The sequence below is a fragment of the Emys orbicularis genome, chromosome 1, assembly GCF_028017835.1.
Source record: "Emys orbicularis isolate rEmyOrb1 chromosome 1, rEmyOrb1.hap1, whole genome shotgun sequence".
In the NCBI taxonomy this organism is placed as follows: Eukaryota; Metazoa; Chordata; order Testudines; family Emydidae; genus Emys; species Emys orbicularis.
The window spans coordinates 77392729-77406022 of NC_088683.1; the positions used below are offsets into that span (position 1 = coordinate 77392729).

Below are 13294 nucleotides of genomic sequence, written 5' to 3' on the forward strand. Positions count from 1 at the left end.
GTCAAGGCCTCGCCCCCGCTTCTATTAAGGTGCATCTAGCCGCCATATCGGCGTTCCACCCGGGGGAATCGGGGATGTCCGTGTTCTCCAACCCCACTGTAGTCCGATTCCTCAAGGGGCTGGAGAGGATGTTCCCCTACTCACGCCCACCTATTTCGACGCAACGCCTGTCGGCGTGGATCGTGCTTTGCATACACACGTGCTATGAGCTCGCCAACATGCCTGCACCTCAGATCCGGGCTCACTCTACTAGGGCCCAGGCGTCCTCGACGGCCTTCTTGGCGCAGGTCCCGCTCCAGGAGATCTGCAAGGCAGCCACCTGGTCGTCGGTGCATACCTTCACAGCCCACTACGCGATCCACCATCAGACCAGAGATGACGCGATGGTCGGCAGGGCGGTGCTTCAATCAGTTATTCCTTGACTCCTACCCTCCTCCAATGGTAAGCTTGTGAGTCACCTAATGTGGAATGGACGTGAACAAGCACTCGAAGAAGAAAAGACGGTTACTTACCTTCTGTAACTGTTGTTCTTCGAGATGTGTTGTTCACGTCCATTACACTTCCCACCCTCCTTCCCCTCTGTCGGAGTCACCGGCAAGAAGGAACTGAGGGAGGGTCGGGCCGGCAGGGATATATATACGCTAGGGTGGGGCGCCGCTCTGGCGGGAAGGGAGACCCTGCGGGCCCGACGGGAGCCGCTGAGGGAAAAAGTTTCCGACGTTCGTGCACGCGGCGCGCGTACACCTAATGTGGAATGGATGTGAACAACACATCTCGAAGAACAACAGTTACAGAAGGTAAGTAACCGTCTTTTATACACCAAGAATCCTTAAGAAACAACATGGGACCTCTTGTGAAGTAGGTTGTTTTCCCCCCCTCTTCTTTTGATATAACCACTTGGACACAGTATCCCTTTTAAATTGTATTCTATTAGGTGAAACTATGGAAATGTAAGAAAAAACATTAGTGAAGTGGAGAAGGGTGAATGATGACCATTACGCTACTTACTTGTGAAGTTGCAACTTGGATGCTGCTGAGTGGAAACACATTTGTAGAAATTACAGTCAGCAGTCTCAGCATTTTTCTCCAAGTTTAATTCTAGCAATATGACATCTTCTTGGCAGTTTTTAACAGGTTTTACTAATAATAAACTAAAAATCTGGGGTTGTTAGGAAATGTAAATCCTCAACTCATTTGCTGCTGTTTCCAGCACAGCCTTTGTGTACTAGAAAAATTCTGAAATGCTGACACAGTACAATTTTTTTTTTTCATTTAAGGCTAGAGTTTGACTGTCCTTTCTGAATGGTGAGGAAAAGAGACCTTTTCTCACCCTGACCTCCCACAGATCCCATAAAGATACTTCAGAAAGGCAACCCATGTTGTTGGGAGAGAGCAGGGCGAATAAGGAACATAGCACCCTAAAGCATTGGGAGAACAGGCATAGTCATGGCCTTTTCTCTCCCATGCATTAGCCTGTGGAGTATTATTGCACCTTTTAAAAGGATGTAGCAGTTTGTTCCTTGTTCTTCATGCTGTTGTAGTCTGATATATAGATTATGTATTAATTATATTGATTACTTAAGGATTCCCACTTATCACTTTGAGGTTTGACAGATTCTTGTCCCAAGATCAGGCCCAGTATTATTAAAATTACTGTATAGTTGCAAAACTCACACTGTAGGAACCCTTCTTCTATGTTTACAATAGCACTTTTCATGTTTAGGTCTCAAAGTGCTTTACAAAAGAAGGTCACTATCATTATCCACATTATACAGATGGGGAAACTGAGACACAGGGGGGGGAAGTGACTTGCCCAAGTGGGAGGAATAGCTCAGTGGTTTGAGCATTGGCCTGCTAAACCCAGGGTTGTGAGTTCAATCCTTGAGGGGGCCACTTAGGGATCTGGGGCAAAATCAGTACTTGGTCCTGCTAGTGAAGGCAGGGGGCTGGACTTGATGACCTTTCAAGGTCCCTTCCAGCTCTAGGAGATAGGATATCTCCATTAATTTATTTTTTATTTATTTACTCAGCATTCCTGTATCAGAGCTGGAAATACAACCCAGATCTCACAAGTCCCACTCTAGTGCTCTACCTACTAAGCCACACTGAAGTGAGGGGAAGTTGGCAGTTTTTCAAAGAGACATTATTAAGGGCACAAGAGCAAACTATCCCACTGCGTAGGAAAGATGGGAAGTATGGCAAGAGACCACCCTGGCTTAACCAGGAGATCTTCAATGATCTAAAATTCAAAAGAGTCCTACAAAAAGTGGAAACTCAGTCAAACTACAAAGGATGAATATAAACAAATAACACAAGTATGTAGGGACAAAATTAGAAAAGCCAAAGCACAAAACGAGATCAAACTAGCTAGGGAAATAAAAGGAAAAAAGAAAACATTCTACAAATACATTAGAAGCAAGAGGAAGACCAAGGACAGAGTAGGCCTGTTACTCAATGAGGGGGGAAAGACAATAACAGAAAATGTGGAAATGGCAGAGGTGCTTAATGACTTCTTTGTATTGGTTTTCACCGAGAAGGTTGGTGGCAATGGGACGTATAAAATAATGAATGCCAGTGAAAATGAGGTAGGATCAGAGTCTAAAATAGGGAAAGAACAAGTCAAAAATTACTTAGACAAGTTAGATGTCTTCAAATCACCATGGCCTGATGAAATGCATCCTAGAATACTCAAGGAGCTGACTGAGGAGATATCTAAGTCATTAGCAATTATCTTTTAAAAGTCATGGAAGGCGGGAGACATTCCAGAAGACTGGAAAAGGTCAAGTATAGTGCCCATCTATAAAAAGGGAAATAAGGGCAACTCGGGAATTACAGACCAGTCAGCTTAACTTCTGTACCCGGAAAGATAATGGAGCAAATAATTAAACAATCAATTTGCAAACACCTAGAACATAATAAGGTGATAAATAACAGTCAACATGGATTTGTCAAGAACAAATCGTGTCAAACTAACCTGATAGCTTTCTTTGACAGGGTAACAAGTCTTGCGGATGGGGGGAAGCAGTAGTTGTGGTATATCTTGACTTTAATAAGGCTTTTGATACTGTCTCGCATGACCTTCTCATAAACAAACTAGGGAAATACAACCTAGATGCAGCTACTATAAGGTGGGTGCATAAATGGTTGGAAAATCATTCCCAGAGAGTACTTGCATCTGAAGAAGTGAGGTTCTTACCCACGAAAGCTTATGCTCCCAATACTTCTGTTAGTCTTAAAGGTGCCACAGGACCCTCTGTTGCTTTTTCCCAGAGAGTAGTTATCAGTGGTTCACAGTCATTCTGGAAGGGCATAACGAGTGGGGTCCCGCAGGGATCAGTTCTGGTCCGGTTCTGTTCAATATTTTCATCAATGATTTAGATAATGGCATAGAGAGTACACTTATAAAATTTGTGGACGATACCAAGCTGGGAGGGGTTGCATGTGCTTTGGAAGATAGGATTACAATTCAAAATGGACAAACTGGAGAAATGGTCTGAAGTAAATAGGATGAAATTCAATAAGGACATGTAAAGTACTCCACTTAGGAAGGAACAATCAGTTGCACACATACAAAATGGGAAATGACTGCCTAGGAAGGAGTACTGTGGAAAGGGATCTGGGGGTCATAGTGGATCACAAGCTAAATATGAGTCAACAGTGTAACGCTGTTTTAAAAAAAGCAAACATAATTGTGGGATGTATTAGCAGGAGTATTGTAAGCAAGACACGAGAAGTAATTCTTCCGCTGTACTCTGCGCTCATTAGACCTCAACTGGCGTATTGTGTTCAGTTCTGGACGCCACATTTCAGGAAAGATGTGGACAAATTGGAGAAAGTCCAGAGAAGAGCAACAAAAATGATTAAAGGTCTAGAAAACATGACCTATGATGGAAAAAATTAGTTTGTTTAGTCTAGAGAAGAGAAGACAGAGAGGGGACATGATAACAGTTTTCAAGTACATAAAAGCTTGTTACAAGGAGGAGGGAGAAAAATTGTTGTTCTTAACCTCTGAGGATAGGACAAGAAGCAATGGGCTTAAATTGCAGCAAGGGCGGTTTAGGTTGGACATTAGGAAAAACTTCCTAACTGTCAGAGTGGTTAAGCACTGGAATAAATTGCCTAGGGAGGTGGTGGTCTCTCCATCATTGAGGATTTTTAAGAGCAGGCTGGACAAACACCTGTCAGGGATGGTCTAGATCAGGGGCGGGCAAACTTTTTGGCCTGAGGCCCGCATTGGGCTTCAGATATTGTATGGAGGGCCGGTTAGGGGAAGCTGTGCCTCCCCAAAACAGCCAGGCATGGCGTGGCCCCTGCCCCCATTCACCCCCCCCCGCTTCTCGCCCCCTGATGGCCCCCCCCGGGACCCCTGCCCCATCCACCCCTCCTGCTCTCTGTCCTCTGACCACCCCTGGACCCTCTGCCCCTAACTGCCCCCTGCTGCTCCAGCCAACCCCCCTCTTCCTTCCTGACGGCCCCCCCAGGACCCCTGCCCCATCCAACCACCTCTTCTCCCTGACTGCCCCGAGACCCTCTGCCCCTAACTGCCTCCCACCGCTGCTCCCCCCCACCCCATCCAACCCCCCCTCCTTCCTGACTGCCCCCCCGGGACCCCTGCCCCATCCACCTCCCTTCTTCCTGTCCCCTGACCGCCCCCGGAACCCCCACCTCTGACTGCCCCCCACCGCCCCATCCAACCCCTCCTTTCCTCCCCCCCCGGATCCCTCCCCCATCCAACCACCCCTTCTCCTTACCGCCCCAGAACCCCCGACCCCATTCAACCCCCCTGTTCCCGGCCCTCTGACCACCCCCACCCCTATCCACACCCCCAGCCCCTGACCACCCCCCGAACTCCCCTGCCTTCTATCCAACCCCCCCCCCCTCACTCCCTGCCCCCTTATTGTGCTGCCTGGAGCACCGGTGGCTGGCAGTGCTCTAGCCGCACCGCCCGGCTGGAGCCAGCCACGCACCGCGCAGCAGAGAGCACCGGGTCAGGCCGGGCTCTGAAGCTGCACTACCCCAGGAGCTCGCAGCCTCGCTGCCCAGAGCATTGTGCCCGTGGCGCAGTGAGCTGAGGCTGCAGGGGAGGGGGGTCAACGGGGGAGGGGCCGGGGGCTAGCCTCCCGGGCCAGGAGCTCAGGGGCCGGGCAGTATGGTCCCGCGGGCCAGATGTGGCCTGCGGGCCATAGTTTGCCCACCTCTGGTCTAGATAATACTTAGTTCTGCCTTGAGTGCAGGCGACTGGACTAGATGACCTTTCAAAGTCCCTTCCAGTTCTATGATTTTATGAAATTAGCATGAGGCAACTTGTCTCTCTGTTTCTTCTTCTGTGAGCTAAAATCTTTGGACATGAAGGTTAATTAACTGAGGGTTCATTTTAAAATGATTGTTGTAATAACCTACAGCTTCCATTAGCAAGGGCAGCCTGATGAGGAGACCGATATTTTAACACAAAGTCTGACCTTTCTGTGATTATATATAATATGTATATATATGTGCATGTTTATGTGTGTAACCATTATTATTAGCAAAACAGAATGTTGTCTGTTCTCATAAGGAACATTAGCAAAGAAAAATCAAGCGAAAATTCCACTGCTGGGGGAAACTCAGAATCCTTGTATCTGTAGACTGTAAAAGTCACAAGCCTTCTGTATTTATTTTTAGAGGCAATTACCAGTACTTCTGTCTCCCTGGCTACCATCACTCTTTACACCAGTAGTGGGCAACATGCGGCCCATCAGGGTAATCTGATTGCAGGCCGCGAGACATTTTGTTGATGTTGACCGTCCACAGGCACGGCCCCCTGCAGTTCCCAGTGGCTGCGGTTTGCCGTTCTCGGTCAATGGGGGCTGCGGGAAGTGGCAGGTTGCAGGGACGTGTGGGCCACTGCTTCCCACAGCTCCCATTGGCCAGGAACGGCATACTGCAGCCACTGGAAGCTGTGGGGGACCGTGCCTGAGGATGGTCAACATCAGCAAAATGTCTCGAGGCCCGCAATCAGATTACCCTGATGGGCCGCAGGTTGCCCACCACTGCTTTTCACCCTGCCAGAACACTAAGGGAGGACACACAATTATATCATAAGGACAGCAGTGTCTAACAGCTGATCTCCCACTAGAGCCTCTCATGCAGCTCTGTGTCTGTGCTTCTAATCTCAGTGTGGTAGTTCTCCCCTAATATTTATATAGCTGTTTTTGCACCTTTGTCGTGAAGCACCCTGGGAGAAATCCTGGCTGTAGTAAAGGTCTGATAACCATCCCTTCCCAGTAGCAGCATTGCATCTGTTTCCTCATGTTTGGGAGGCTACGTTTTATTTTAATTTACAAAGCTGGAACTGAAGTTTTTCAATCGCATCACCTTGGATTATGTTCTTGTCAGATTTCTCAAGCTGAGCAAGATCAGAGCTGGTCTGTATTGAGATAGGAGAGCTCCAAGGAAACCAAGGATGCTACAGGAAGATCGGCAAATGACTTTTCTCTCTCCGGTATCTCAGAACAGAACCAGTGCCCTCCCATGGTGCTAGGTTACACTTTATTATGTGAAGTGCTCTTTCAGATGAAACACAAAATAGAGCTCTTGACCATTTGATTTTTCATCCTCTGGCTCTTAAGGTCCCAATCCTGCTATTATTAAAGTCTGTGGCAAAATGCTCATTGACTTCTATGGGATGGAGATTTTGCTCTTTGTGTGTAAAGTCAAAATTCCAGTGTATATATGTATATCCTGATCAGGTGACTTCCCTCTGTAGTTTATGGGATTCATTTTCTCTTCCTGACCCAAATGTGTCCTGTTATGTGACATTAGAGGTGGAACACGTTACTGGTAACAAGAGTGATTCCTGTGTAAATATTGTTTTGGAATCCTTTGGCATGAAAGATGATATACAGGGAGTCCTCGGACTTATGATGTCCGATTTAGTTGGATGCCACTTATGATGCTTTTCAATTGACTGCTCGTTTCGCCCCTACGACACTTGTTTCGCCCTTATGATGAAAGCCAGCAGGGAGAACAGCACACATCACATGCTGAGCCTCAGCCAATCACGGATTTCAGTGTTCAAGCTTTCTGATTGTCTGAGCCCGGAGCCGGGAGCCAATAAAAAACAATCATCAAGGCTACCTGGCAACAAGCTACTCTGGCTGTGGAAGCCAATCAGACAAGCAACTGCAAGGGAACCCCTTCCAGCTCCATTCATTATAACGCGACCACAAAGTTATTTACAAGGAACTCTGTAAAAAGCAAGCCCAGTTCTCTGTTGTATGTTGCCGGCATTCTGAGCAGCTGCCTGCCTTGCTGTCTGCCCCCCTGGCTGTCTGTCCACCAGGTCTCCCAACATTGAACTCAGTGCATCTGTGAATAGGGGCATATACAACATGTACAGCTGCTACAGAGAAATTTACAAGGAGAAGAGGAGAACGTCTGTCCAAACTTCCTTAGACACTTTCTTTAAGACTCCAGAGAAGACTTCAGAGAAACCTGCAGCCCAGACTTCAGAGAAGCCCAGCCAAGAGCCCTTCAAAAAGTTCTGGAAAGTCAAAACATATGTGATTTTATTTGTTTATTTGAATGTTGTTTACCAAATAAATACATTGATGGTGCTACATTAGACATCTATAATTCATTTAGTACAAAAATCTGGGTTATTGTGGTGAAAATAGTGTATCAAGCTTCGGTTCAGGAACCAATCCCCACTTTATATCATTGATTCCTATGGGAAAAACAGTTTTGACTTACGTTTCGACTTACAACACAATTCTGAGGAACGAATTGTGTCATAAGCCAAGGACTCCCTGTACATACATGTAGGATAAGTTCTCTTGGTTCTCATCTGTGACTAAAGTGTTGCTGAGAGTCATGGGAAGCCACTGTTAGTCATTTTGTTCTTTTTCTATCCTGACCTTAAAGACAGCAAGGCTCTGGGTGGGGCTTCAGCTGTGCTTTTTTAGTTTAATTCTTGTTAAACCAACACTGAATCCCAGGTGAGATAACAGAAAACAGAGATGAAAATAGAGGGAAGGGGGAAGCCTGAGGGAAAGGAGTGATGGCGGGGGAAAAAAGCAAGGGAGCATGAGACAGAAAGGAGAGGGAGCTGGAGCAAAAGTGTAGAGGTAAATCTAGTGTGTTCCAGAGAAATAATATGCTCTCAGACTTGTAAAATATCAAATAAAAATAAATACAAAAAAATGAGGAAGAAGTATGAAGAAAGGGATAGGGCAGATCAAAAAAGCCAGTAATTTTGTTTGTGGATTTCAAACAACAAACAAAAAACCCACACACAATCCTGACATTATTACTAATTTCTTTAGAAATTCTTGCACTCTAAGCGGTCACTAACCATGACTTATACAAATGACCTGGTGCTACGCATGAGGTAGTTTAGTCGCTAAAGTACTGATCTACTGCTATTGACCAATCAAGAAATCAGGATTCCCTGATGTCATATGTTACATATTTCTTCTGGTTTTAATTTTCAGAAATCATATTTACAAAACATCAAAATAAGGTTCTTATTTTAGAAATATGATGGGTTCTTCTATTTAATCACTAAATTGGGAGCGTTTGAATGCAACTCTGGAGAAATCATTAATGACTGTCAATGTGTAATATCCTTTCTCTCTATCATAAGGACATCTCAGACAATTAAATAAATTAAAGGTGCAAAACCTGAATTCTTATACAGTTAGCAACCAGGCAACAAACATGGTAATTACCATTCTCTCGTGGTTTCTCTTGAATCTGAACAAGAATTTTTTCTTTAAAGCTCTCACATTTCCAAACACATGGCTTGATCATTCCTGGGTTTCTTCAAGCTATATGTCCACAAAAATGGGGTTACTCTTTTGTAAAGCAACTAGTACTCCCACTCTGTTTGGGCACCTGAAGCTGTCCAATAAACCCACCAAAATGGGCAATGTGGGGAGTGGCTAGATACCCCATGGATGCTCATACACTTTACTGGGAAGTGTCCCATCAGCTGAACCCCTGACCACATCCTGTTGCCAAATACACCCTTCTGGTCCTCTTAAAGTGAATCACGTGGAGGATAGCTGAGTCTGACCCTGAGAGGCCCCCATCATCTTAGGAAGAACAGTGATGATTTAGCTTATTTTGCCATGGCTTATTCTGTTAATACTTTCTATAGAAAAAAGGAAATTGTCCTTTTGTGCTGATAAAAGTAAAGCCTGTAGTGTAGATGTGGTTGACTTGCTAACACCGTTTCCTGTGGGCTAAAATCCCACATGCAGTTTATATTTTATCAGTATGAACACTGCTACACTACTGGGAATGTTTCAGTGCTGGAGGTATTGTCCTTTGGATAGTGTTATGAATCATAGTGGCGTTTGTCAGTGTTTGGTGACTGCCAGGGTGAAAGTGAAGATCCCATGTGTGAGGTATTACTTGTGAGTAATACATCCATCCCAAACTCATACCAGGGAGATCTTTTATGCCACATAATTGAATTGATCTAATATATGCATGCACACTCTCTCTCTCCTCTCGCGCACTCTCTCTCCCCCACCCTGCTTTCAGAGTTAACCTGTATAGAATCCCAGTTCAACACCCCCCTCCCCCCCGAATTTATATTTTTTAGGGTTAAACCAGTTTCCTTGAACTTTTTATCGACAGTCAACACTGTGGAATTTAAAAAATCACCGATTCTCCTTGTCAGCCCAGGAAGCTTTGCAGCTTGTTCCCATCTGACAGGAATTATGTATGTGGAATGCTCCTTCTCTCGTCTTCATCATATTCAGATGCTGACTAAAGTGGCAGAAAGGAGCACATGTTGAAAACTCAGCTCATGGTGCATTTCAACTTTTGTCATTTCTGTTTTCTTCTCTGAATTAAACCCAAATTATTTTATTTTTGAAAATATAGGTTTTTACCTTTTTCCATTTTCCTCCCCCCAATAATTACTGCAGTTTAATCTGCATAATTTCACTTCATTTTTGTACAATTAAAATAACTATAATCACCTGAAAATACTGTGATCCAGAGCCTCATGACTTTGAAGTCAGTGGTGCTGGGACAATTTACACAAACTGAGGATCTGATCTTGTGTGTGTGTGTGTGCATGTGTGTACATATGTAATGTATGTATTGTAAAATGTCTGTATCCATATAGAAGATACTATATGTATTTGTGCCAGGTGCTTTATCTTGGGCAATGTTTTAAACTGAATGATGATGACAGATATTTATAGCACTTTTTCACATTTACTAGAGCAAACTTTATTTTACTAGAAGTTGGAGGCCCTAGTGTTCTATAAAATGTATCAGCTAGCTGTATCTTCAAGTTTAGAACTATATGAATGTGATTTAACAATAGTTTATGAAATACATAACTTTCAGAATCATCTGTCACTAAGCGATATAGGTGTTAAGGGAACTGTCATCCAATTGCATAATCCTCATAAGCTTACCTGAGTGTGCAATATGAATGCAGTTCTATCACATTGTGATTATCTATTATACTATGCATCATTGAAGTTTTTAAGTTTGTATCTTATTATTCTAACTACTGCACTATTTCCCTTTTTAATGTAAGGTTGCCTTTGCCTCCTGGAGCCTTCTCGGGTCTCTGGAAAAATCAGGAAACGTTCAAGGAGTTATATTTCCAAAAATTTCCCGTAAGAATTGCAAAAGGAACTATATAAACTACCAGTAATGCTATGGCATTGAATGATCTTAGTTAGTAGTTAGGATTCTGTCATTTCTTCTTTTGATGAGAGAGCTTTGATATGTATCTCTACGTAAGATTAAAATCATTTAAAGTTAAATCTTTCATTGTGCAGAATATTAGAATGTAGTCACTCTCTTTTAAAGAAAGTCTAAAATATACAGTTTGTCTTCTGTGTGGGGTAACATATGCAGGAGGGGAGCATGACTAGGGAAGGGAATCAGTACATAGATGAATAAATTATGCTTTCCCCATCAGATCCACACATGGAAGAGATTGTACATAAGCTGATCTCCTCCCTACACAGAAGTGTGTGTGTGTGTGTGTGTGTGTTTGTGTTTCCTATGCATGACCAAGGAGGAAGATTTGGTCCAAGGGTGGAAATAGCCGAGGGAACAGATTTATGTGTGGACAAGTTGTCATTTTTTGGTCTGGCAAGGTGTTGCTATCATGCTTCTGGGTCAAGATATTCCCAAAAGAAACAGGAATAGCATGAGAATTTGAGTTCAATTTTGCTGCCCCATCCTTTAGAGACAACCCCCACTCTTCCTCTGGACTCAGGAGAGTCCCATCTTCCAGGGGTTCTGAGGGAGCAGTGAACAGGCTGGAAAAGGTGTGAGTGGACTTGCGGGGCATATACTGTTCCTGCTGACCCCACCAAGCTCACTCGGGGAGGGGAACCCAAGCTGTATTATGAAATAAGAACAGTGAATAAAGTGTTCCAGAATAAAATCCTTGTAATGAAAAAATAATAATTGGGAAAAGAAGGAACTGCAGAGTTTATAAAGATTTTTCACCTTTAAAGTTGATGTGATCCTATTTTGCACCGTGAAGGTAAATATTTTGATAATTTTTAACACATAAACTTTAGGTGGGAGGTGACTATATTAAACAGGCCAGTAACCTTTTTCATTTTGAGTGAGTCACTCATCCATTTTGCTGGTAGAACATTGCCGATGACCCTAGCATTAATACCAATTTATTTCTTGTGGTTTTATTTTCAGGGATACTATGATACCATGGATGCTGGGTACATGGATGAAGATGGCTACTTATATGTCATGTCTCGAGTTGATGATGTGATCAATGTTGCAGGTCATAGAATTTCTGCAGGTGCAATTGAGGAGGTGAGCACAAACTTAACAGTGAAAATGGGTACAAAAAAGCTAGCATCACAGGGTACATCTACACATTGAGTGGGAGCCTGTGGAAGTGAGTCTCAGAGCCCAGGTTTCAGAGTAGCAGCCGTGTTAGTCTGTATCCGCAAAAAGAACAGGAGTACTTGTGGCACCTTAGAGACTAACAAATTTATTTGAGCATAAGCTTCCGTGGGCCACAGCCCACTTCATCGGATGCATAGAATGGAACATATAGTGAGGAGATATGTATACATACAGAGAACATGAAAAGGTGGGAGTTCCCCTACCAACTCTAAGAGGCTAATTAATTAAGATGAGCTATTGTCAGCAGGAGAAAAAAAACTTTTGTAGTGATAATCAGGATAGCCCAGTCTCTACGCCAAAGAATAAATGGACACAAATCTGACATCAGGAATCATAACATTCAAAAACCAGTAGGAGAACACTTCAACCTCTCTGGCCACTCAGTAACAGATTTAAAGGTGGCAATTTTGCAACAGAAAAGCTTCAAAAACAGACTCCAACGAGAAACTGCTGAACTTGAATTAATATGCAAACTAGATACTATCAATTTAGGCTTAAATAAAGACTGGGAATGGCTGAGCCATTACACACATTGAATCTATTTCCCCATGTTAAGTATCCTCACACCTTCTTGTCAAACTGCCTTAAATGGGCTATCTTGATTATCATTGATTATCACTACAAAAGTTTTTTTTTCCTGCTGACAATAGCTCATCTTGGGGGGAGGGATAGCTCAGTGGTTTGAGCATTAGCCTGCTAAACTCAGGGTTGTGAGTTCAATCCTTGAGGGGGCCACTTAGGGATCTGGGGCAAAATCAGTACTTGGTCCTGCTAGTGAAGGCAGGGGGCTGGACTCGATGACCTTTCGAGGTCCCTTCCAGTTCTAGGAGATAGGATATCTCCATATATTATTATATCTTAATTAATTAGCCTCTTAGAGTTGGTAGGGGAACTCCCACCTTTTCATGTTCTCTGTATGTATATATATCTCCTCACTCATTCCATTCTATGCATCCGATGAAGTGGGCTGTAGTCCACGAAAGCTTATGCTCAGAGCCCAGGTTGACAGGCTGTCACAACACCAGATCTAGGTGGAGAGGATCAAATCACCAACCCCCCCGATATGGACTTTACACAAGGTAATTTATGCGGCCATATGAGACCCCTGCCTCAAGCCCCTGGCATAAGGGGCATGTCTAAACCGGGGGCAGTGGGGGGAACAGCAACAGCATAGCAACAGCATAGCACTTCAGGGATTCTGCTAATTTAGGCTGCCCTTCAATATTAAGTTATTCAAGGGACCACACTGGCCCCTAGAGCAACCCAGGGTTGAAGACACACAACACAGAATCTCACCACTGGTCTTTTACTTTTGTATCGTTAAATTATTCAGGCGGTGTTCCTTATCTTTCAGACTGGATCTGAAGCTGATAAAATGGCTGGTGTTGTGAATTAC

At 43.9% G+C, this 13294-nt stretch overlaps 1 protein-coding gene across 1 annotated transcript in view; it reads left to right on the forward strand.

Annotated features, from left to right (window-relative positions):
- Positions 1 to 13294, forward strand: part of ACSS3 (acyl-CoA synthetase short chain family member 3) — a 141179-nt gene that overhangs the window by 121121 nt on the left and 6764 nt on the right. Inside the window, exons 12-13 of the mRNA XM_065423450.1 lie at positions 10544 to 10625; positions 11680 to 11802. Coding sequence (XP_065279522.1) covers positions 10544 to 10625; positions 11680 to 11802 — 205 coding nt within the window. The remainder of the gene's footprint in view (positions 1 to 10543; positions 10626 to 11679; positions 11803 to 13294) is intronic.